This window comes from Talpa europaea (assembly GCF_964194135.1).
Source record: "Talpa europaea genome assembly, chromosome: 9".
NCBI classification, from domain to species: domain Eukaryota; kingdom Metazoa; phylum Chordata; class Mammalia; order Eulipotyphla; family Talpidae; genus Talpa; species Talpa europaea.
In genome coordinates this window covers 85,858,306-85,885,072 of record NC_140076.1, presented here as the reverse complement: position 1 = coordinate 85,885,072, position 26,767 = coordinate 85,858,306, and the positions used below count along the sequence as shown (strand labels likewise).

Genomic DNA, 26,767 nt, shown 5'->3' with positions numbered 1-26,767 from the left:
TTCCACCATGTCCTCCTCTGGACCTTGGCTCACTTCCTTTATCCCTCTCCCCTGCCTGACTCCTGTGGACCTTGAGTTCAAGGACATGCTAGAGTGACGCAGAAGCCAGACATTTCACTATGGGTGGGAGAAAGCTCATGTACAATCGAAGTCTAAGTAGGATTTGGGTGGCAGAAGAGGAGTTTGCAAACAAGGTGTGAGCAGAGGTGAGGAAGAGAGACGTGTATCCATCCAGGAGCACCTGGTTGAGCAAAGGAGATCTGTTGAAATGTGGTGGGAGGAAAGGATAGAAATGCAAATGGAGGAAGAATCTAATTGCTGTGAACAGGTGGTGCTTACTGTTATCTCCTGAAGTTTTCTCCAGTTCAAGAGTATCCCTGGGTGCAGGCGGCTGTGGAGCACCCTTAAGGATTTCATTTAATCTGCAGCAAAATGCAAGGGTAATACCTAGAACAGGTTAGGGAGAAAAGAGGTGAGAGTCAGAAATACCAGTTTAGGGGCCCCATAGAAATCCAGGAATGAGGATGCTGAGCCTCACCTCTAAAGCATCAGAAGTGAGGAGCAAATGGTGGGAGGGATAACTTGCCAGAAGCTGGTAAGTGATGCACATGTGGGTAGAGGGAAAGGGAGGACTCAAGTAAGCACCTGCAGGGCCAGAATCTAGATGCTGGAGGCAAGGAGATGGGGAAGACCCTACCCTCCCACCGGCATGCCAAGAATCCGCCACAGGGAGCCTTCTACCCAGTCCTTCAAGAAAGACTCTTACCCAGGCTTTTCTTCTAGGAAAAAGATGTGACTCCAGACAGAAACCTACTGAGCAAGGTGCACCATGCTGCCCTGTGGCTGGAAACCCTGTCAGACTCTAGACCTTCCAAGACTTATCTCTCTACCACGGCCACCATCACTGACTTCTTCCTTGCCCTGACCATCTGCAACTCTGTCATGGTCTCCACCACCACTGAGCCTAGGCAGAGGGTAAGGACTGATAATGGCAGGATGGGATGGATGGGAGAAGAGGTAGAAGCCAGGGGGTGGAGCCCTGGACAGGAGACACGCTTGGGCCCTTACCATAGTGACACCACCTAATCACTGTGATGTCTTAGACACACTGCTTATCTTCATGGCCCTGTTTCCTCATTTTTAAATTAAATGGAAAATGCTGTATATGAGTTTTCCATGTGACTTTCAAATTTTGTATCTGTCTATAGGATGGATGTTGACTTAATATTTATTAGCCACTTGCTACATACCAGGCTCCATGCCAATACTTCATCTGTGTTTTCATTGACTCCTCACTACCCAACAATTCTATGAGGTATGTCCTTGGACTCAACAAATAAAGGAGCAGTGGCTCAGAAGCTAGAGTGACTCAGCAAAGGTTGTTGGTTGATAAGTGGCAGAAACATCTGTATCATCCTATAATATAGCATGATATGGTGGTCTCTGCTGTTACATTGGGTTTAAAAAAAAAAAAACTCGTGACATGAGTAAAATTCTATCATTTTGAAGATAATGCAACTGGATGACCATTTATAGAATGTTATACTTTGGATTCTCTTTCAGTATTACAGGTAGATTTAGCTTTAATTATCTACAAACTATTACCAAAGCCTCCCTTGTGAGTGATGGACAGAAATAATTGGGTGTCATAAGCATGACTATAAAATCAAGAAATAGAGGGTTCGCCCAGCCACCAAACCAGAACCCTGATGCCACACCCTGAAATGTCACTTCAGCCAGGGAAAAGTCTTTAGGAAATCAGAAATCTTCAGGCAGCTTTGAGAGACAGAAGTATTATCTGAGAAACTAACAACATGTTCAAGAGAAGAAGAAATGCCTTTTGGACAGTGTCCACTTCAGCATTTTCAAGTTCATGAGGAAAGTTTAGCTGGCAGGTCACTCAAGAGTCTATGATGTCTAGAATCAGACAGATCCAGATCTGAGTCCCAGCTACTCTTGGATGATAATGACTGGTGTGTTTAACCACTTTGTGCCTCAGTTTCCTCATCCTTAAATTGGGAGTGATTTCACCCCCCTAGAGTTGCAGGGGGCATGGGTGGGCTGAGATGCTGCATGCAGAGGTAAAGCAGACCAGCTGTGGTCAGGATTCAGGGCTTGGGGTATATGAGCTCTCATGGGGATGGTCAAAATACAGAAGCAAATGAGCATTGCCAATCCCTAGAATGTCAGGGTCTGACTCCCTCATGTTACAGGTAAGTAAACTGAGGCTCGCAGAGGGGAGAAAAGACCCCAATTATCTACTTATTACAAAATGATCCTCATGTTCTATCATAAGACAGCTTGATGTTTGTTCCAACTTCAGAGTAATGTACTTTCTTCCTTGGGCACCAAGGTCACAGCCGCACCCTCAGCCAAGGCTGTGAGGATATCCCTGGAGAAGATCCAGTATCTCTTCCAAAAGGTGAAGCTTTCGAGCCTCAGCCAGTCATTCTCATCTACTGCGCCCTCTGATGCTGACCTGGGAGCCAGCGTGCCCACCCCCAGCTCAGAAGAGACGTCTGTGTGCAGTGAAGGCTACTCCATGGACGGTGACTCTCGGAGCAGCATGTGGGACCAGAGTGACACCCAGGGGTTCGGCTCAGGTGTCTCCTGGAAGGAGCTTCCAGGAGGCCTGGCCAGACCGGAGCTCTGCTATGAGGCCGAGAGCCCAGACGAGGCAGCCCTGGTGCATGCAGCCCGTGCCTACAGCTTCACACTGATGTCCCGGACACCTGAGCAGGTGACCGTGCGCTTGCCCCAGGGCACCTGCCTCACCTTCGATGTCCTCTACACCCTGGGTTTCGACTCTGTCCGGAAGAGAATGTCAGTGGTTGTGAGGCATCCCCTGACGGGTGAGATCCTCGTCTACACCAAGGGTGCTGATTCGGTTATCATGGACCTGCTGGAAGACCCAGCCTGTGGTGAGTCCTACCTCGCCTGCACTCTGTGATGTAAGGGGTAGTTGCAGTGGTGGGTAATGAAGAGTTTAATTAGTGTCCCTTACTCCAGCAGACCCCAGCTGGAAGACATCTCCACAGATGCCTTCCTCAAGGCAGGTTCCTGAAAACAACGTTTCGTTCTATTTCTCCTGGACATGGATTTGGCCAGTCTTCGATAGAGGCACCTATTTAACTTGACTCATCCCAGTCTCCAGTTTTCCAAACTCATGTAAACCTGGATGATCCATATACCTTTTTTTTAAAACCAGGACATCCATTAATATGCCCCAGGACACATCCTGTTCCTAACTCTTTGCTTTAGAGCTATGCCAACTGAACACAGGGGAAGTGACTTAAGAGAGTTGACACAGCTAACTAGTAATGAATCCAAGCCCAACGATCCCGAACCCCAGGTCCAAGCTCTTTCCAGGCCCCAGGATTCTGCACCAAGCTTGGCTCACTCTGAGAAGCCCTTGGTGGACCTCTTTACCATCCTTTCCCCCAGCCTCCCCCAAATGCATTTCCATAAACATGTGCCAGCCACAAAAATGTTCCAGTGTCCCTACATTTCACTGTCCAATTTTGGAGCAGCATGAATTAGTGGGCAACCGTTTCCTGATTGCTAACAAGGAGTAGACAGTTTGGGGGCTAGGATTCTCCCAGGATAGAAGATTCCAGCCAAGCTTGAGAATCACCCAGGCAGCTCTGCGCCTCTTGCATTAACGGTGATGGATTAGAGCCAAAGAGCTTCATGGGGATTGATGAGTGTTTCAAATGGGAAGGGAGTTAATTAGGTCTTTTCATCCCCAGACTCTGGCAGAGGAGTGAATTCGTGTTTCTGAGTCCAGGGTGCCATGGCACTCTATCCCTGGGCCTGCCATCAAGCTGCCCTGGAGAGCTTTCTTTATTTGCCTCTCACCTGATTCCAAAATGGATTAGAGAGATTTCCAATAAAAGACACATAAACAATGTTACTGCTATATAAGAACTGAAATGCAAAGCTGGGGTGGGGGAATAGGGAAGAACTATTTCTATAGTGTTTTACTATATCTATAGTGTTTACTATTTCTATAGTGTTTTACTATATCTATAGTATTTACTATATCTACAGGTTTACTATATCTATAGTGTTTGAACACTAATTTGCCCCTGAGGTTCCTGTAGCCCTTACAAAAAGGTAAACCAGAACTGCTGATTTTGAAAATAAAATATTCTAGCTAGTGCTCAATATAGCAATGCACAAAGACTGTCCTTAAAGTACCATTAACACTGGGAAATAAGAAAATAATCCCGGATTTGTATATTGCATGAAATAGTCTTAGAGAATTATTATTATTATGGAGGAAATCAGAGCTTTGCTGAAATGCCAACATTTGCCTTTGTCAAGAATTGTGTTTTTAATTTTGTGTGATATGAAGAGATGGATAAGGTGTGCTACATCTGTTCCCTACCTGGGGCCCATAAAGATTTCCATAAGCCTAGGCAAGGAAGGAATATGAAGTTTTTTCAGCTTTATAAAGTGCTACTATTGATTAGTGATGTCTGTGATGTCTTAGCTAATGGAGTGGAGATAGCATCAAACCTGCCCCACACTAGCCAACCAGGCTGAAAAACTCTGTGCCTGATAAAGAGGAATCTTAAGAGAAAAAGATACATTTCTTGTAAAAATGCATTATGTAGGACTTCAAAAAGGGGACTTTGAGTAACCCAATTGAATGCAAAAAAAGTATTTTTTTCTAAAACAGTCTTGTCTAGAAGAAAGTCTCACTTAGCAAACATAAAGTGGTAAAAAAAAAAAAAAAAGCAACACAACAACTTAGCAAAAAGACTCTGGCCCCTTTAGGTCTTGGGACCTAAATTGACACAGGGTCTGCAGTAAATGACAGAGAGGGTGACGGATAGTTTGTCTAAGACTCAGCAATTGGCCATCAGGACTAAACTGACCACATAGAAAACATCAGGTGTCTGGTCCCCAATTCCACAGGGCTTCCACTGGACCTGGGAGTCGCAGGTACTGATTTAAGTTCCTAAGTGCTTCTGCTGCAGACAGGTGTTTGGGAAGAATACTTTCTCAGACAGTCTTTGGATAACAAGATAGAGCAGACAATTTAAGCTCTCCAGGGTATCACTTCCCAGGACACCCTCACTCAGGGAGAAATGCTCCATATTTCTGGGCGGGTTGTAAAGGGATTCTCCTCTAAGGTCCTTAGATGTTCAGAACGGGGATCCCTGAGCACTTGTACATGACCTCATGAGGCACGATGACTGTTTGACAGCGATTGACAGTGAAATGGAAAAGAAGGTGAGGAAAATCCGGGCCCAGACCCAGAAGCATCTCGACTTCTATGCAAGAGAAGGGCTCCGCACGCTGTGCATCGCCAGGAAGGTAGGAATAATCTCTCTCCGTAGTGGCCAGAAGGAGTAGATCCTGTGCTTTCTTTTCTTTTTCTTTTTAGAAGTCCCTTAATGTTCATTGTAATGTTTTCTAAATTAGTTGTTCTGACTCACCACAATTAAGTGACAGCACTTCAACAATTTGAATGGCAAAGTTCTGTTTCAGCGTGACTTTGAGTTTTCTGCTTTTTCCTGTATATATGAATGGTAACCCATAACTCATAAAATACTTTCTTATGTTATGCTTTTGTCTCCATTGTATCCTTTTAAAATTTGCATATTTGCCTAGATTTAAATTTGGGGTTATTTTATGTCATTACTTAACTATCTCGATTGGTATGGTGACTGGATAATCTAATACTATGTTGTATATTTAAAAATTTCTAAGGGAGTGACCTTAAGTAGACATAAGGAAAAGTGAGTGTAACTGTGTGTGGTGATGGATGTTAATATGACTGATTGTGGTGAATAGTTTATAACATATAGGTACATTGTATCATGTTGTATACCTCAAAATTAATATGTGATATGTCAATGATGGCTCAGTTTTTTAAATTTATATTTCTGACTTCTCTTGAAAATTTAGTGGATATAGAAATATGAATCTCCATTCTTGAATGATAGCAAATAGCTAAGAACATGTAGAAGCTGATCCCTCTGATGAGGGATATACTGTATGTACTGTGGTTGGCCACAGTACCCACCATTCCCTATTGCCTTACCCTTGGTTCAACTATAGTCATGCAAATTCCCCACTCACACTCTGCAGTTCTTTTGATTTTGTAGCCCCCTGTGAGAAAGTTAGGCAAAGAACTAGGAATCCCCAAGCAGGGGCATCTGGTAAGGCACCTATAATCTAGTAAGTAACTATGATGGCATGCATTTCTAGATAGATGGCTACAAGTGGTTTCTCCCCTTTGTATCCCCGGAGTTCTTCATTTCTCTTGTGGTGCTTTATGCACCATAAAGTTTAAAAGCACCATAGAGTTTTAAAGCTTTCACCACTCACCTGTTTTGTGACCTTGGGCAAGTTTCTTCACCTCTCTTGAGTTTGGGATTTTCTTATCTAAAAATGGTGCTAGTACTCCCTTCCTCATACTGTTGTCATGGATATTAATGAAGACAACATAATGTTTAGGACAGTGACCAGTGCTTACTACTCTATATTTGCACTCATACTGTTGAAATGATGGGCCTAGTTTGCCTTCTCTAACAGGCTGAATTCCTCGAAAGCAGAAGACCTGCCTGTATGCCTGGTGTCCCCTAAAATCCCATACACAGAGGGACACTCAGTAGAAATTGATACTTCAATGAAAGAATCACTCATTGCTGTAAGCAACAGCATGTGTGTAACACCAAAGAGGATCTAAAAGTGCCCTGGGACTCCCAGAGAGGATGATGTGGCCTTGATTTGGAATCTGCCAGCTACTGGGCACCTCCAGTTGCTGAGGGAGCTGTCCAGCAGGCTATGTAATTTCTGGCAGCTGCTTACCTTTCCAACCTTCCTGGAGCCTTCTGTCCCCCTGTTCTCCACCCGTCAGCAGCAGGCATGTTCAAGGAACAGAAAGAAGGCCAAGCCCTTGCTGTTTCATGGCCTTTGCACTTTCCCTCCCCCATGACTGGCCTTTTTTCATCATTGCTTCGCAAGTATCATGTCATTGAGCCTCAGAGTTCTTAAGGTCCAAATGCAGCAGCCCCACCCTCACAGTCTTCCCCCTGCCTCTGCCTGGTCACATCCATCATGACATCCTTCTGACTTTCTGATAGCCCTCCTCCAGATCTCTAGATGGTCTTTTCTTTGACATCAGTTACTAAGGTGATGTCTCTGCCATCCTCTGAACCATGAGCTCAAGCATGCAGGAATCTCTTCGGTCTGAACAACTGCTGGATCATAGTAGGGGTTTGGTGATAACAGAACATGAGGATCAATTCTTCATTGATCCACACATGCAAAAAAATTCATCAGGGAGAAATTCATCTAGTTGTGTAGTGAAGCTCAGGCCCTCAAGAAGCACAGCCCATGGGAAGGAAGGATTCTGCTTTCCCACACACCCAGGTTTGTGATCCACTCCATCCTGTCCTGCAGGTCCTAAGTGAAGAGAACTTCCGGCAATGGGCCAGCTTCCGGAGTGAAGCTGAGGCGTCCCTTGACAACCGAGATGAGCTTCTAATGGAGACAGCACAGCATCTGGAGAACCAACTCACCTTACTCGGTAGCTAAAAATCAGTCATCATTAAATGAAAAAAAAAAAAAAGGACTGTAGCACATGGGAGAGGAATTTTGACACTGTACAAAGATGTCTCCATTAGGAGCCCTCCCCAGGGTGCCTTTCCAGGCAGTTGCACATCCAGTGGTGCTGAAGTCAAACCCTGCTGCACACGCAGTTTCCTGCGGGCTCCCCAGAGCATCCAGGCTCTCCCTATTGGGTTCCTTCTCCTCCATTCATTTAAGTGTCCATTGAGGACCTACTATGTGCCAAGTAGCACATGTGCTGATGGATGCTCAGGCATGCCAGGCATGGGGCTGTCCCAGCCAGAGCTCAGAGTCCAAGGAGGAAAATGGCTGATGAAATAAGCAATTTCAACAGAGTGGGATGAGGGCTGGGCTGGAAGATGTACCCGGTGGGTAGAAACCCAACATAGAAGTGCCCACCTAGCCCAGGGCCAGGGGATTTAGGGAGGTGGGAGTTGACACGGCACTGGTCAGATAAAGGGGGAATGTTTGAGGCAGAGGGAGGGGCCCAAAGGAAGGCCTGGAGGTGAGAAAGCCTGGGCCAGCCAGAGACTTGAGGCCACTGTGGTCTCATCATAGAGACGATGGAAGGAACGAGGGGAGGTGAGATGTCGGCAGGACCCAGATTAGTAAAGCCATGTGCACTCATGCATCAATTGATGACAGAGCCTTTCTGAGAAATGCACCAGTAAGCAGGTGATTGCTTCATTGTGTGAACATCACAGAGCATAATCACAAAGGCCTGGATGGCACAAACTCCTGCACACCCAGCCTATCTGGCACAGCCTACTGGGACCACCGTCATGTTCTGTGGTCCGTTGTTGAAATGTCATTTAGTGATGCATGACAGTGACTCCTATGTTTGGAGAGGGGAGTGACAATGGGGACAGAGGAGCACTTTACCAATTACTCTAGTTGCTGCTGCACTTGGAGGGATACTCTGGGGACAGATGAGAAGCATAGAGGTCAGTTAAGATACAGGCTTGTATATTCTGTTGGAGGAGAAGCACAGCAAGGGAGAAAGGGGGGCTTTATCAGGATTATCAGGCACAAGAGCCAGGTAAGACCATGTGGGAGCAGCACGCCCTCCCTGGCTGTGTGGCAAATGCCCCTTTGGTCATTTTCCCCAAGTTATGTTTATTGCAATAAAATAGGTTTACCTCTTTGCCTCTGCTCTGGGAGTTATAAGTCCAAACCTCTACAGGTTATGTGAATATACAGGGTATATATATTTTCATACCCTGCCCACCACCAGTGCCCCAAAAATCCTCTACCATGTTCCATTGGGCCCCTCTCTTCCCCCACTCTCACATACCACACTCTTCTTCTGGTTAACTCAGTTTTACAGTCAGCTGTTCAGAGTTTATTATTGGTTTGGTTCTGACTAACCCTTTATGATTTTTCTATATTCTACATATAAGTTAGACCACCCATTACTTGTCTTTCTCCTTTTGATTTCTTCACTTAGCATAATCCCCTAATGTTCCATCCATGCCATTGCAAATGGCAAGAGTTCATCCTTTTTCATAGCTGAGTAGTATTCCATTGTGTGTATTCATTTTTTTGATCCATTCTTAAGGCTTTGGTCACTTAAGCTGTTCTCATAATTTAGCTATTGCAAAAGCCTCTTTGATGTTGGGAGACATACTGACTTGGGGCCAGGGCCAAGTCTTGGCACTGAGGAGGCCTTGCTGTGTGCCCAGGGACATGTCTCCATGTCCTCGGAGCCTCAGTTCCTCTGAATACATCTACTCTTCCAAGCTACCAACCAGGTGGGGATGGGGGTGGTGAGAAACCCATGGGGACTATACAAACAGTAATTACCTTTACATATAAAAGGAGCAACAAGATTTGGTGGGATGGGAGAGTTTTACTCCCCACCCCTTGGGCTTTAAGTATCCCAAATTTTGTCTCCAGGGGTCTCTGCCTGCTGCCTCACAGGCCCTCTGGAAAGCTGACCACAGGACCTATTTTGACAGGCACCAGAGGGTCAGAGAGTGCCATCTGCCACACAGGGCCACTGGCTGCCATCCCACCGGGGTCTGTGACCCTCCTCTCCTGCCTGGGTCTCTTGTTACAGGAAAGCACCCTCAGGGATGTGGGTGATAACTGCTAGCTCTGCATGCACATGGCAGGACCTGGTGGGGAAATGTATCCAACGTCTCCGTTTTATTTTCTGTTTCACACAGAGAAATGTGTTTCTCCTCCTCTCTCCATCACACTGCCTCCCTGTACTAGAAATCCACTTCTGTCTCACCTTCTAGGCTCACTGTGGAGGGAGAGATAAGGGTCCAGCTGCCATTTTTCCTGGTATTATTTACCTGCACGCGTTGGCCTGCAATACAAAACAGCACCTCTCAGGAGAGAGGGGTTCTTTTTCTTACCTCAGGTGACGGGTTAGGAGAGAGCTGGGGCTGGGACGAGATTTCATCTTGCCACCCAGAAACTGCCTTGCCATCCAAAGCCTGCAGTGTGTTCCCACAAAGTCCCTCCACCTGCAACAGTCTTTGCAACATGTGCCCAATGAGCCAGCGCATCGTCCCCCGGGATGATGAAAGGAAGTGACACGTCTTGCTCCTGTCCCGGGGGCCATGGGCAGCCATCAGTCTATGGTCTGAAGGGACTCTCCATTTCAATGAAGATTTTCTGTTGCTTAATCATTTAGCAACTATTTCCTTCTTGGGTTTTTATTCATCCAGTTGGTACAAAGTTGGCGATAGTTCAGAATATATGGAATCAGCATATTTGATTCCCTCTGAGAACAATATCAGAAGCCATCATCCCTGGTGATTCTACTGCGAGCAGTTGTAGAACAGAGATGTCTGTCTCTCGCCTCCCTCACACCATCCCAGCCACAGCCTGGTCCCCGCTGCACTGCAGCCCAGCCAGCCCAGCCTCTAACTAGCCGTGAACCCTGAATGTCATCTGGCTTCCTCCAATTCATTATCTAGAATTATCTTCTTAAAACTCAGTTCTGTCACTCTCCAGCCACGTGTCCTTTAATAGCTTTCTCTGCTACCAAATAAATTCCAACCCCTCATGCCCTGACAAGACTCTGCAAGATTCAGCAGCTTATGTCCCCTGCTGGTCTCTCTGTCTCTCCATTCTGCCTCCCTGTCTATTCTTCCACTTGACCTCTGGGCCCTCACACGTGCTGGTCCCTCTACCTGGAATTCTCTTCCATCCCCACCTGTTGGCTTGTGTCTTCCAGGTCTGAGCTTACAGGACCCTGACCTCGCAGATGAAGTGTTGCTCTCCTGGTTACACTGACATGGCACCCGGGCCTCTGCCCTCTTAGGGCTCTGTTAAAATTGAGCCTCACAGTGCTGAGAGTGTGGGCTCAGCGCTATCTAGTTCACCATGGTGACCTGGGTGTTCAGCACAGTACAGCACAGACATTTGATAATCATTACCTAGCCTGAGAGGGCTTTGGAGAAATTAAGCTGCTACTTCTTTGGAATAAACACAAGCCCTGGTGTCTCTGTCCACTCCAGGAGCCACTGGTATCGAAGATCGGCTGCAGGAAGGCGTTCCAGACACCATTGCTGCTCTGCGAGAGGCTGGAATCCAGCTTTGGGTCTTGACTGGGGATAAGCAGGAGACTGCGGTCAATATCGCCCATTCCTGCAGACTCTTATGTCAAACCGACACAGTTTACTCCATTAACACAGAAAACCAGGTGAGATTCAAAGAAGGGCCAGATGTCAAGTGCACAGTGGGCCCCAGGACCCCAGGAGACAGACTGGGTGGGATTGGACACATGGGGAAGGCAGACCTGGCCCCAGTATCACTAAGCCTTGGTGCTCAGGGAACCCAAGAAGTCATCCATCCCACCTCATCCCCACCGATGGCTGCCTTTTCTGTTTATTTTTTTTTAAGATTTATTTATTTATGTATACAAGCACTGGGTACAGTCAGAAGCGCGGGAGGGTGAGAGAATTCATCAGAGCCAGAGTGGGTTGCAGAACAGGCAGAAGGACCGAAGTACACTGCTGAGGGGAGCAGTGGGCGGCAGGAGAGGTCTGTCGTGCCATGTGGGACCCTCACCCGGTGGCCGGGGATCGAACCGGCGCTGCAGAGGCAGCGGGCAGCTTCGCAATGAGCTTCGCAACCCAGCGCTCAACTGCTGCGCCACCGGGGAGGCCCTGCCTATTCTGTTTACATCACATTCAGCAGTGGATAATAGAAAGCTTTCCTGAATACAACATTCATCCCAATCACCCCATTTTACAGATGAGCTCACCGGGGCTGAGTCACTTGCCAGGGGTCTCCCTGGTAGTTGCTCATGGACAGAATTAAGTCTCAAACATTGTTCTCCTGCCTGACCTGTACCATCTGTGTTACACCACACTGTTGGCTCATGAAACCTCTGTTGTTATTTCTTCTACTTTGGATAAACTCACCCATTGAAAAAGCTCTAATTAAATCAAAGTTCTTCTGCATCTAAAATCTCAGCTCCAGCTGGCCAGTGGGCTTGCCACAGTATAAGCCTGGAGGGTATGACATGTGAGACCAGTGTATTTTGATGGAATGAGAGAGAGAAGCAAAGTTCTAAAACTGCCATCATCAACCCAAAGAGGTTGTGAGCAGCAGGAATTGAGATTGGCAGAGAGAACTGGAACAGTCTGAAGAAGCATAGTCAAGGCAGTAACAGAATTTTCTGTTTAGGAGGGAGAATCTCGTTTCACAATGCAAACTGCAGCAAGTAAAGCCCCTGCATGTTTTTGGCAGATGAGCATAGGGGGAAGGCACTAGGATACAAGCTCCTAGAAGGAAGGAGATGGATGTGCTATGCCGAAGCAAGAAGCACTGCAGGGGAAGGGCACCTGCAGACACGGAGCATCCCCTGGGGAAGGGGAGGAGAAGAGGGTAGATGGAAAAGAAAAAGAACAGCACGGAAAAAGAAGCTGGGAGAATGCTGAATCTCTTTCAATTTGGCCTGAGGCCGATCTGGACCCAGAATAGAAATTTAGGAGGTTTAATTTTGCTTTCTATGTGACTCCTTATGCACATTTTTTTGTAAGTAGTGTCTACTATGCCAAGTGCCCAAGGCCCTTTTGATGACTAGAAAAGTCATTTACTTTCTTGGCAGGTACACAGATGATGCTCTGATTAGATTAAACCCCAGTGAATTTTCAGAATGAAAATAATCTCAGGGAAATCTTTGATGGTAATATAATGCTCAGAAAAGAAAGTCCTTGGCAGCTCGTTGGAGTGAGTGGTCCCTGTCGTGGGGGTGACATCTGCCTGCCCATGTGCAGTGGGCAGTGCCTTTGCGATGAGCCTTTCCTGCAGGTAATTCCAGAAAGGGGGAGGGCATTGCAAACCTGTGAGTCAGCCAGCCAGAGGGGTGTTTTTTAACCTGTAATGCATTCCTGTGGGAAGCAGAAGAGGTTTGTGTGATTAATCAGCCAAAGTTCCTAAGGAGCAGGCCACACGCCATGTGAAGAGCAGTCACTTTCAGCTCTGTAAAGCTGTCTAGGGCCCTCCAAAATGCTACCAGACCCACTTAACCTGTAAGATTAGTCTTTCTTATTCCTTGGTCTGGGGAAAGTGGTGGGTGCATAGAGCTGTTAAGACAGAGGCTGGGGAAATTCACCCTAAACCTCAGATTTATTTAAACCATAGGTTGTAATTACATATTCAGTGGACATTCCCTCTATGGGTTTTACTTTGCCTTATTCTTTATAAATTGGCACAGGCTACTGTTTTATTGTTACATATTTTAAAACTACAAGCAACTTATGAGACTGATCTAGACCTCAGGGTTCTCATTCATAAGAAGAGAATTATAGTATTAGGGAGGAACTTCTAATAGCAAATAAAATTGTAATTATTAACAATATATTAAAGGCTTAGTATGATCCAGATATCATACCTCTGAACTTCATCATTAAAACAGGGATTCAGAAGATTTATTTAAGAGGCTATTGGAAAGAGTCAGTAAGAGCATGAAGAAAAATATTTACATAGCATTGTCATTATAGAATCCCCAAAACTTAGCAGCTGTAAACACAAGTGTTTATGATTCCAGTTTCCAGGTGTAAGGGGTTCAGGAGCACTGAGCAGCATCCCTCTGGCTGTAGTCAAGCCAAGTATCAAGACTGTGGGCTCATCTGCAGCCTCCACTGGGCAGGTCTCTGGGGAATGGAGAGAGGTCCTTCTGCCAAGCTCGGGGACATGGTTGTTGCAGTTCTTTGCCTAGCAGCCTCTTCACGGAGCTGTTCACAACATGATGGCTAGTCTCCTTCTAAGGCTAGGACAGACCTAAGAGAAAGCAAGTGAGAGTGCCCAGCAGAAGCCAGTCTTTTATAGACTAATATAGACCCATCCCTTTTGTAGAATTCTCTTGATCAGACATCACTAGAGCAAGCCTTCACTCGGGGAGGAAATCACACAAGGGTATGACTAACATGGTGGAGGCGGGGTGCACTGAGACCCATGAGAGAAGCTGCCTAGGACAGTCCCTGACATACCCCATTATGTGAGCGGTAACTTTGGTGATTATTCCATAGGAAATTTAAAATAAGTAAATGCAGAGATTTCATTTGGCAGCTTATATCTGCAGTGATTTGCTGCTGTCACAGGTTGGAGGAATTGATATAACTTCTCGACCCCAACCACCAGCAAGGACCATCTGGATCTCTTTCCCAGTTAAGTGTCTGGGGTATCGCCCCTGCTTCTAGAACCCACTGCCCCTCTGGGGTCTGTGCACACACTACTGCCTGCCACCCTCAGCTTGGGATCCCCTAAAAAGGACTCAGTAATAATGAACGACATGTTACTCTCTCCAACAGAAATGATTGCACACATTTTCAGAAACAGATCAATGATTATTCCCAAACCCATCATTTCAGAACAACCTTCACATCACTGAGCCAAAATCCACATAGTTGGTTATTTAAGGGTTTCATTTACATCAGCCCACTTTGAACATTTTAAAATTTCTTTAGAGGAGAAATGTTTAGCACTACCAAGAAATCATCAGCTCTTACTTGGATAAAAGAACACTGTTCAGTACAGACCATGTGAACCAAATAGCATTAAAATTGTTAATACAGCTGACCACTGCAACTTTTCCCTATTGAAAGTGTTTGCAAGAAGCAAAATAAGAATTTGAGATATGGGGCCTCCCTGGTGGCGCAAAGGTTTAAGACGCAACCTATGAAGCTATCCACAGCCACTGCAGTGCAAGTTCGATCCCTGGCCAGGGAGCTACACACATGGCGCTGCAGACCTCTCCTGTCTCACCCACTATTCCCCTCAGTAGTGTATTTCAGTTACTCTGCCTGTTCTGTTCCCCACTCTGTCTCTGGTGAATCCTCTCACTGCCCACACCTCTGGCCTGTACCCCAGTTCTTGTATGCATAAATACATAAATATTTTTTTTAAAAAAATTGAGATATATCACATCATCAAAAGCAACAAGAGAATTGATAACAGGAAATAACTCCTTCCCCAGTCTCTGGCCTAATATCTCTAAGCACCCACCACTTTTCCCCAGACAAAGGAATAAGAAAAACAAATCTTACAGGTTAAGTGGGTCTGGTAGCATTTTGGAGGGTCCTAGACAGCTTTACAGAGTTGAAAGTGACTGCTCTTCACATGGAGTATGGCCTGCTCCTGAGGAACTTTGGCTGATGAATCAACAAGCTGCTTACCATTCCGCACAAGCCTTGTCTTCTCTCACTCTGGGCTTGGCAGAAGCTGCCTCCTCCTATATAACTCTGCTCCAGTCCAGTCCGACCTCCCTTTTCTCTGGGAGCACAGAAGCTTTGCTAGGGTTTCTGTGATGTCCTGCTCAGCAGATTTATCTGTTTCAAGAAAAATGCCAGAAAAAAAATCAGTAAGTTTCTTGACATCAGTGAGACTTTCACATCTGTGGTCACTTTGTACTGGTACAACTGCTATATTCAGGCCAGGTGACAAACGCGCAGCCAATGTACTTGTTTAATCTGGAAGCTACAGGCCAGGTAGTCAATAGCTGTGTCTACTACCAAATCGGATGGCCCTGGGCAGTTTACCAAAGATATCACTGCTTCCACTTCTTTGTCTCTAAGCTAAAGTTAGCAATAGGGCCTCCCTGGTGGCACAGGGGGTTGAGCACAGGGGGTTGAGTGCAGTGCTGTGAAGCTGTCCGCGGCCTTTGCAGCATAAGTTCAATCCCCAGCCAGCTGGGGAGCAACGCACATGGCGCAGCAGACCTCTCCTGTCTCGCTCACTGCTCCCCTCAGCAGTGTGTTTCAGTAGATCTGCCTGTTCTGCTCCCACTCTTTCTGGTAAATCTCACCCCGCTCCCGCGACTCTGGCTTGTACCCCACCTCTGAAAAATATTTAAAAATAATAAGTAAAGTCAGCAATACCCTTCCCCTCCCCCACATACCGCACTGGAATTTTCTGAGCAACACGGGGGAATCAACATGACTTGTGAATAATAGGTAGCACCATAGAGCATGGCGTGTGCCATTGTTTGTACCGACCCGGATACCATGCTTAGTCTTGTGTCACCCACATCAGCCCCTGTCCTGCTGGCTCCACTCCCAAATTAACATTGCTTTGATGCTGTTTGAAATATGTCAAAGCAATGTAAAGAAAAAGTCCTAGGTCATTTCTATGGTGGTAGTTTTACAACTATTTCACTAAAGGATAAAGTAGGGGTTTTTTGTTTGTTTTTAAAGATTGATTTATTTATGCATACAAGAACTGGGATACAGACCAGAGGTACAGGGGGTGAGAGGATTCACCAGAGACAGAGTGGGGACCATAACCGGCAGACTGACTGAAATACACTGCTGAGGGGAGCAGCAGGCTATACAGGAGAGGTCTGCTGCACCATGTGGGTAGCTCCCTGGCCAGGGATCGAACTTGTGCTGCAGTGGCTGCAGATAGCCTCACAGTGCTGTGCTTAACCCCTTCTGCCACCAGGGAGGCACTAAAGTAGGGTTTTTAACATAGGTTTCCACAACAGCTGACCAATACTGTGTGATTCTGACTCTTTACAGGAAACCTGTGAATCCATCCTCGATTATACATTGGAAGAGGTGAAGCAATTTTACGGACCACGGAAGCCAGCCCGCCAGTTCTTCGGGTTCCGCCTGCCTCCAGAGACAACGCCGCCCCCTGCCTTGGGAGCTGTAGTTCCAGAAATTGGCCTGGTCATCGATGGAAAGACATTGAATGCCATTTTCCAGGGAAAGCTGGAGAAGAAGTTTCTGGAGCTAACTCAGTTCTGCCGGTCTGTCCTGTGCTGCCGTTGCACCCCACTCCAGAAGAGCATGATTGTCAAGCTGGTGCGAGACAAGCTGGGGGTCCTGACTCTCGCCATAGGTACCAGTCCTGAGGGGGCGTGTGGCAGCTGGCCAGGGCAGGAGGTGGGGGCCAGGAGTCCATGTCAGCAGGCTCAGGCTGAGGGTCATTGTCTTAAATGGGGTGAGTTCAATGTGACAAGCAAGACGTGGTTGGCCAGAGATGAGTGGAGTGGGAGAGTGGATCCAAGATCTCAGGTAGCAGGTCAGATAGGGTATCTCAAGCCTCAGTATAGGTCAAAGTCAACTGGGTCTTAAGTTGAAAACATCCAGGTCACTCAGCAATAGACACTTGGGCCAATTCATGGCTGGGGCCAGACCATTTCCCCGTCAATCCTTACCACAGGGACACAGCTACACACCTCCACTGTTGGTGGATTTGATATTCTGCTGTGTGTGGATGGCCGATGGAGAAATTTTAAAAGTTGGAACTGTCCCCGTTTAATGTGTATGCTCACTTCTAAATACATGGGACACCATCTGGCACTTATCTTTCTCCTTATGGCTTATTTCAGTTAGTATAATCTATTCCAGCTCTATCCATGTTGCCTCAAATGGCATGAGTTTCCTTTTTGATTGCTGGGTAATATTCCATTGTATCTGCATACCACATCTTCTTGATCCACTCATCTGTTTGGGGGCATTTATGTTGTTTCTATATCTTGGCATTTATGTTGTTTCTATATCTTGCTGCAATAATCATAGCAGTACAAGTTTCCTTACAAATTAGTGTTTTGTGTTCTTTGGGTAGATACCTAGGAGTGGACTTGCTGTATCAGATGGCAGGTCCATTTTTAGTCTTTGAGGAACCTTCACACAGCTTTTTATAGGGACTGGACCAGTCTCCATTCCCACCAACAGTGTAAGGGGCTTCCTTTTCCTCCATATTCTCACCAGCACTTATTTCTGCTTTGTTTTAAATATGGGCCATTCTCACAGGTGTGAGGTGGCAATTCATTGTGGTTCTGATTTGCATGTCCCTGATGATAACAGACGATGAACATTTTTTCATGTGCCTGTTTGCCGTCTGCATGTCTTCTTGGAATTAGTGCCTATTTAGCTCTTCTACCCATTTTTGATTGGGTTCTTTGTTCTTTTTGTTGAGTTGTATGAGCTCTTTGTAGATCTTCAATATCAGTCCCTTGTTAGATATATGGTGTGCAAATATTTTCTCCTATTCAGTAGATGGCTCTTCATTTTGGTTACTCTGTTGCTGTGCAGAAGCTTCTCAGTTTGATGTAGTCTTAGGTTGTTTATATTCTCCTTTATTTTCCTTGCTGCTGGGGACGAATCTGCAAAGATATTTCTGAAGTGTATGTCATGAAGTGCTCTGTTTGTTTTCTTCTATATATTTTATGGTATCAGATCTTACATTCACATCTTTTATCCATTTTGAGTTGATTTTCATATATTGTGTGAGATGGTAGTCTAGTTTCATTTTTTTATATGTGTCTGTCATGACAATATTTTTAAGATCTATAAGCTTTGTTGCCAAACAATTAGGGGAAGAAAATTCTGTCCCCAAATCCAAATTCTCAATGATGCCATGTAAAATTAACAGCAAAAGATGATGAAAAAAAGGTGAGGCCTGGGAGAGATTAAAGGCTGTGCAGTTTGCAAACGTGGCTGTAGGCTGACTCTAGCCCTCTGAATATTTTTGTAGGGATGCTAAGAATGATTTGACATTTCTAAATAAAAAAAGACTACTTGCCTCTCAGTAAGAACAGTTGTTCAGTTTTGCTTTTTGGACCACAAAACCTAAAATATTTACTATCCATTCCCTTACAAAAAGAATTTGCTAAACCCTGCTTTGAAAAAATGAAGCATTGGGAAGAGCCGGGCTTATGGAGAAAAGCCAAGCCTGGCAGAAGGCCTCATTGTGGTGAATTGTATGGCCCTGTGTGTACCCGCCCACATTGGTGCCGGTTTATACTTAAAATTCACTACAATGAAACAGGATTTCACAGTCACCTTTCAATAGCCATAGGTTAGCAATACCAACAGAAAACACTTCCACCATCACAGAAAGATCTGTCTGCCACTGCTGGTTTAGAAGGAGGGCGATATGTGTTTCTCCACATGCTCACCTCCCATTTCCTGAGTCAACTCAGCTCACTGAATAGGAATTCCATATGACTAAGCGTCGCTCCACCATAAACATTAGTCAAGCTCGTGTTCCTATATTCAGAAAGAAACTACCCCCTCTCCTGGACAGTGTTGACAATCTGATGAACTGACTGTCCAAACGGTGCAGTTGTGTCCACATAGCCTCCTGAATCAGAATGATCTGAGTTCCAGTTCTCCTGGACCCCATCACTAGCTGCCTCATCCCTGCAGAGTCCCTCCCTTGCTCAAATATTCCATTTGCTCATTGTTATTAAAGTCCGTGGGGAGACTTGCCAAGGTGGTCTCTGTGAATGATAAAGCGCTGCCATGTCTCTCACCCACCACTGCGTTGTGCCTTGTGTTGTGACTAGAAAAAAAAAAAAAAAGACACTTAATATCTGTCAAATAATAAAAAGTAGGGAGGGCTTTTAGTCCAAAGAAGAAAACGCAATCCTCAGGCCAAATACGGTGGCAGCATCTACGACTCTTCAGAGCAGCATTAACAGATTCAATTATGTCTAAATGGGGATGATTTACAGCCACTGGGATGACACCCCTCAGTGGCTGTGATGCAGCAGCTGGACCAGGAGTAAAGACACCTCTGCCCTCTCTTCTTCAGGTGATGGAGCAAATGACGTCAGCATGATTCAGGCTGCCGATGTTGGGATTGGAATAGCGGGACAGGAAGGCATGCAGGTATGGTTCCTGTCAACATTTCTTGTTTCTTCCTTCCGCCCCTTGGCCCTTTGTAGAAAGGGATGGAATCCCCACAGTGTAAGAGAAACTCCTCCGAGAGCGTTGCAGAATTCTCCTCTGGAAAGGGGACTTTCCTGCTATGCATAACCTCTGCTCCCCACCCCCCCTGCCCATTCTCCAGACACAGAGGGAGGTCAAAGGACGCAGGGCCTTTTACAGGCAGCTGGGAAACCTGTATTCTAAAGCCAAATGGTACCAATAATTGGGGATCCTGAGCCTGCCTCTGACGCCTGCCCCTCCCTGGGACCTCCACCCACCTCCAAGGTCGCCACACTCTCCCTGAGCAATGACAAGTTATACACGCACTTGGAAACATTTTTTAATTGCCATTTTAGCCTCGATGGTTAGCTTGACCCACTTCATTGCTTGGTACATTCTAATAGGGCTACTTAATTTCATCAAGATACAGCTTGACTGGAACAAGCATCCTCACCTGCGCTGTGAACATGTCCCATTAAAAGCAGACTCTACCTTGTGGTTTTGAACCTTGAGCCACTGTACCCCACCACCCATGCAGAGGCCAGACTGGGCCTACAGCTGGTGATGAGGACGAAGGAACTCGAAGTCCAAAGTAGTTCCAAATATTACATTTTGAGGACAGGTCACGTCTCTCAGGCACTTCATATGTCTCATCCCCGCTAATGTGAAGAGTTGCCATGAGCCTCAGGTGAGGAAGTGGAGGCTGAGAGTGGGGAAATCACCTGGCCAAGACTCATACCAGGATTTATGATCTGACACATCCACACCTCACACACTTGAAAGAGTACAAGGAGCTGTGTCTGGTTCCACGTCACCCCGAGGGCAGAGGACACATTTCAGCTCCGTGTGAAGGAAGAACTAGCCAATCAGCAGCCCCACCTGAGTGTGGGACGGATGTGCCTGGTGGGGTGGCATGGCGTGTTCCAAGGGTTAGAATTGCTAGCCTGGGGGCCCCTCCTCTCTGGCTGGCCTTTGTTTCCACACATAAAGGACTATGAGAACAGCTTTTGGGTAAATGGAATGAGATGGAAGTTCAGGCCAGAAAAGAGTCACTTCCACTGTCACCATCCAATCTGCCCTTATTGAATTCTAGTGAGGTTTGGGTTTCCTGGAAGGGAGTGTAGGCTATGAGAGGCCAAAGGGCCACCGCAGGGTGACACATTATTCTGGGGATAGTCTTTCAGCCCCTGCCTGTTGGTACCTAAAATGGAGCCTCCTCCAGAGAGCCTTGCTGGGTCTTTGGTGGTTGTGCGTGGAAGCTGACGTCTCTGCTCTTCCCCTCAGGCCGTCATGTCCAGTGACTTTGCCATCTCCCGCTTCCGACACCTCAAGAAGCTACTGCTCGTGCATGGCCACTGGTGTTACTCACGCCTGGCCAGGATGGTGGTGTACTACTTGTACAAGAATGTGGTGAGTAGCCCTCCGGTCACCTCCCAGCAGCCCAGGACTCCTGTGGGGACCAGCTCTCCAGTGGTGGTAGAGAAAGCATGTCAGCAGGAGGGCAGGGAAAGTGATGCTGGGCAAGACAATGCACTTCTCTGGTCGATTTCTTCTTTGCTAAAATGGAGCTACTTATATTGTGCGGTGAGGGCGAGGACTCGCCATGCTATGTGGAAAGACACTGGCACAGAGGAGTTAGACATAGTTGATCATGACCTCAGTTTCACCAGCTGTAAAATGGGTGGAACAGTAGTTCCTTTTTCACTTGTTTGCTGCGGATTAGAAGATGTCTTGTGCATGAAGTGACTTGCACAGAGTAATCACCCTGCAGAGTTAGCTCTATAGTTTGTATCATTGCCACTGCTGTTTCTGAGAGGGACACCATAAATGAGCTGATTATTTTGACTGCATGGATGGAGCACTTGAAGAACTAGCTTGCCTTGTATCTTAGATTTCCTCCCAGATACTCACCCCCTGCAAGAGCTGCACCCCCACTCCTTGGGACTGGAGTCCCTGGCTTCTGCCTGAGCTCCTACATACCACTTCCCTACAGGAAGTCCAGAGAGCATGCTGTGTGATCTTAGAGAAATCACTTAACCTCTCTGAGCCTGTTTCTTCATCAATAATGTGGGAAGAACATGACTGTGATTCTTGAAGTATTACCAAGAGCTTTGTCAGAGCTCTGGAAAGCACTATACACATCCAAGCAATCCTGAAGGCATTATTGTACTCCCTAAGAAATATATTCATTTCTATTTTGTTGATAAGGACCCCAAGCAGACACACACCAATTGAGACATTTAAACGGTCAGAGGTGCATGTCTGAAAAGCCCTTAATAACAGTGGGTAGAGGAAGGAGTCACACCTTCCCTGAACCAAGGGAACTAACAAAGGTCTAAATTTTTTGTTATCTAGTTGAAGGACCTTTGAGTAATCCTCAAGCATCTCCAAATAGAATCCAATTCCTGTTTGCATGAGGAAAATGGGAGGATGCAGACCAGGCTGATGGAAAAGAAACACAGTAGGCAAGTAGCAGTTAGAAAATTGCATTTTTATTTTTTCCAACTCACTCTGGTGCCCCAGTCCTGCTTTCAGGCAATGGTCACAGTCAGAACCTTGCTCAGGAATGAGCCTTTCTGTGCAAAGTTCAATGCATATGTAAATAAACAGCAGGACCAAAAATCATGTAAATGCGATAAACTGGATGGTAAGATTAATCCAGCAAGTCTATGCAAACAAGTCACTTGATTTGACTTGAAAGTCACTCAGAGCATGAAAGGCTATTTACTTAGAATTTAAAATGCCCCGCTTCATTTTTTTTTTTCTTTTGGCCTCCAAAGGAATGGTTCTTTTGAATGAGCAGAACCTCTTCTCTGCATTAAATTTGCAAAATAGAAAAGGAAATGTTTCCAGCCAGCCCTGCTTTCAAAGCTTAAATGATATTTATTTCCAGTCCCAATGCAGTACTCTCAATGGCAATACAGATGCCACATTATCTCCCCATTGCAATTAGAGGGTGGAGCACAGACGACTTCCACATCCGAAACCAATTTCAGAGGGGATTAAAACCCAGCCTGCTCTGAAATTTGAACAATGAATTAATTACTGCACTGTAGCTGCTCAGGAGGAAGCGCAGGCGCCCCATCTTGGCGATGCTGTCCCGGTTCCCTGTGCTGCCCCCAGCCACCTAGGTTGCAGCAGGGAAGGGGACTGGGGAGTAAGGAAACTCTTGCAGGGTGAGTGTTAGGACAACAGTACTGTGATTTACTCTGTTTATTCAAATCATTAACCACTCCCACGTGTGACAGTGGGTAAAGAGCAGGATCTAGACAGATGTGGCCCCTACCCTGAAGAGGTGTCCAGTCTCCATCAGAGCTCACTTGGCAAGGCTGGTCTGCAAAAGAAGAGGTAATGCTTTAGTACTAGTCAACTCTGCTGTCCTAGCCTGAGAGGTACTATTGATAATGTTGTCCTCTATAGGCAAGTGGTCTGAGACTGTATACACAGGACTGGAATCATGGAAATAGTACCATGACACCATTGCTATGACAGTATGCAAATAAACCGAGGTGGCCTTGTCCAGTAGAGCTTTGTACAGGTTGTCACCTCCTGTGACTTCTCAGGCTGTGGTTCGGACCAACAGTGTCAGAATCATCTAGGGGCTCATTGGAAATGCAGATCCTGAGGCCACACCCCAAGCCAGGTGATTCCTCTGAATCTTAAAGACTGACTAGGTTAGGGAGAAGGGAGTCAGAATGTAAACATTTCTGGTGCATATTCCTAGCGGGAGGTGAGGGTGCTGTGGATAGAAGGCCTGGAGACTCCACCTAATCAGCCAGGAAGGAAGCAACACTGCAGCTGTGACCTGACAAAGGGTAGATGTGAGGGAACCACTTGTCCTGCTGAGAAGGAAGAGGCTGGCAACCTCAGTCCAGATAGGAAGTAGTTCCAGCAGTTTAATTTTACAGCAGAGATGGGCTCTGATTCCACAAGGACGTGCAAGTGACTTACAGTAAAAACCCCAAGGCCACGGAGAAGGGAGCAGGTGATCGCACAGGCGCTGGGTCGGAGTGGTCTGGCTAAAACAAGCAGCCCAGCCTTGAGCTCACCTCCAAATTCAGAGATCACCTTGTCAGACAAACCTCTAGAGAAAGGTCACACAAAAATCTTCAGGAACTTCTCAAAAACTTCTATAAAAATGCCACCTGCATTTTTGCATTAGTGGCATTTTTATAGAAAGTGAAAATGAACCTCCATATGGCCACCCTGTTTCTTCCTTCACAACCCTTAGTAAAAACCAGTATTAAATTAGAGTTCAGTAAGGACATCTCCGTGGAGACTAGGCCAGTGGTATACACGCACATGGCACTTTCTTGCTTTAGCTAGGGCGTCTGCAAAGCCCTTTAGCACCGCTGGTGTGTGTGCAGCCAGATCGCTTGCCTGTAGAGGACAACGTTAGCAATAGGCGATACATTATATTAATAGATATAGTATTAGCATTCATATTCCTTATGCACAGTTGTTAGTTCAACTGCCATGTACAGGACACATCTAATAATGTGGTATATCCTACCATGCTGATCTGCTATAAGGCATAGCGCACAGCAGGGAATGACAAAATTGGGGGTTAGAATTAGGGGCTGAGAATGCTAGCTTGAATACAAACCTCCTGTTTGATTTCATAGAACATCCCTTACCCCTCCGCGCTCAACCACACAGACCTGAGAAGGTGTGGGACTCGCAGCTCCATGACCACATCCAAGTCTCCAAAGCACTTCACAGGGGTCAGAAATCACCTGTGGCCGGGTCTGCTCAGGTGGGAATATGGAGACTGGGAAAGAGCTCTAGAAAGCAAAGCAACAGCTCAGCAGGGAATTTCCTTATCCAGCCTTCCAAGGAAAGTCTGGTGAGGGCAACCTTCTCCTGAAGCCCGGGTCCCACCAGGCTTCCTGCCCACGAACCCATCGTCCCATCATCCTCCCTCAGGAGCTGCCTGGTGCTGATGATAATAACTACTAGATGGAACTAATACACCACTAATAGCTCCTGCCTGTCATGTAGCATGTCCTGAGGGCAAGATACTGATCTTTCCAATGCAAAGATGGCAAAATGCTCAGAAAGGTTAAGAAATTTGCTCAAGGTCACACAGCTAGTAAGACAAAACTGGGGATTTGAAACTAGGCCGCGGCATCTCCAAAATCTATGCTCTAATCACCTGGCTCTGTTACCTTCCACGCTGGGAGAGTTTGCTGCAGGGCATACGGCAGCGGCCCTGTTAGGATTAGTTATCCCTAGTCCTCACAATGAACCTGAGTGTTGCAAAGGAGGAAACTGGGCTCCAGCTCAATGCAGGTGGCTCATCACCGCTCCTAAAGCACCCACAGGTCTCCGCTCTGTGCCCACAGTGCTACGTCAACCTGCTCTTCTGGTACCAGTTCTTCTGTGGCTTCTCCGGTTCCACCATGATCGACTACTGGCAGATAATATTCTTCAATATCTTCTTCACCTCCTTGCCGCCACTTCTCTTTGGGATCCTTGATAAGGACGTCTCTGCAGAAACGCTGCTGGCGGTGCCTGCTCTGTACAAGAGCGGCCAGAACTCCGAGGTGAGAGGGGCTGAGAATGCTAGCTTGAATACGAACCTCCTGTTTGAGGGGCCACAGAAGGGGCATCCTCAGTTTATCTCCTGTGTGGCCCAGTAATTCTGTCTGTTCCTGGTCTGTTGGTTGTGATAGACCAGACCAGTGGGTATTTAACCTTCTAATCATTTTGCCACACTATCCATCTGGGCCCCTACCTAGGAGAGTGGGGAGAGGACAACCCTTAGCCAGCCTCACTCTTAAGCCATCAACAAAAATCCCAAAAAGGCTCAGTTTGGGAACCCCTGGGACTAAAAGCTAGATTATCATCACCTGGTGGGACATTCATAACAATGCTTCTGCATCATGTCAGAAGGCAACATTTAGAACTCAAGGTTACACAAGGTCTAGAACTTTCTCATCTTGGGCAGAACAAGGCAGGCCTAGGAAGCCATGGGGGAAGTATTCCCATCAGGCAGAGAGGCCACACAGTGGGCGTGCCAGGGGGTCAGACCAAACCCCTGAACATTCAAAGGGGAGTTCGGGGAAAGGGACACAGAAATGGCCACAAGCATCTCTGCACCTGGGGACAAGAAGAGCAAAGCCAGGTGCAGTGACAAAGAATCAAGCCTCAGCCCAGACAGTGGATGACAACCCAGCAATCCCTGCAGCTCAGGTAAGGGAGACAAGATGAGGGCAACCTTCCATAGGCAGGTTGGCCAAAGGACAGAGCCCGAGAATCTAACCTTCAGAGAAGTTAATGTAACCAAAATGTAAGCTGTGGTGGTTTCACTTTTCCAGAGAAGGCATGAAGAGTGAAACCCAAAATGACCCTCTTAGACTATGAGTGAGTCCTCCCTTTCACATGCCATTTACAATCTCAAAACTCACCAAGTTCGTATTAGCAGCAGCTTTAGTGCTAAGGACTGAGAATAATTAATAACTGAGCTTTTGCTAGGAATCAAAGCACAATCGCATTTTGGCCTCTTAAAACCCAAGGAATTGGCTAGTGTTGTTTTTATCCATTTTTTATAGAAGAACCAATTCTCAGGTACAAATCCACAAGGTCACACAGTTAATGTCAGAGCTGGGAGTTTGACTACGGTCTGTCCCCTTGAGTCCATGCTTTGAATCTCTGTAGTACCTTCAAGCTCAGAGGCATGGTAAGCACTCTCGTCTGCCCCACTATGCATTGTGTGTATGGAATCAAGGCTGCTTTGACAGTGGTAATGTGGCTATGCTCTTCCTTGGCAGTGCTACAACCTGTTTACTTTCTGGATTTCCATGGCAGATGCCTTCTACCAGAGCCTCGTCTGCTTCTTTATCCCTTACCTGGTAAGTGGTATACATCCCACTCTAGCCATACAAATCACAGGGAGGAACTGGTCCTGTTTATATGAAATCCTAGATGAGGCTCCAAACAGGTGACCTGCAGGCTACATCCAACCCAGGATATTTGAAAGGTCAGAATGCTTTACCCAACATTTTTATTTCTGCTGGTTTTTGGGGAAAAAAATGAAATATTTTATTAAACAG

The 26,767-nt window shown here is 46.4% G+C and overlaps 1 protein-coding gene across 1 annotated transcript in view; it reads left to right on the top strand.

Moving 5' to 3' along the window:
- Nucleotides 1-26,767, top strand: part of ATP10B (ATPase phospholipid transporting 10B (putative)) — a gene marked incomplete at both ends in the record, with an annotated part of 112,559 nt that overhangs the window by 73,912 nt on the left and 11,880 nt on the right. The window contains 10 exon segments of the mRNA XM_084242422.1: nt 784-975; nt 2,324-2,921; nt 5,216-5,325; nt 7,420-7,546; nt 11,061-11,245; nt 16,569-16,893; nt 19,597-19,673; nt 20,997-21,122; nt 25,058-25,258; nt 26,486-26,566. Of these exon segments, the coding sequence (XP_084098548.1) occupies nt 784-975; nt 2,324-2,921; nt 5,216-5,325; nt 7,420-7,546; nt 11,061-11,245; nt 16,569-16,893; nt 19,597-19,673; nt 20,997-21,122; nt 25,058-25,258; nt 26,486-26,566 (2,022 nt within the window).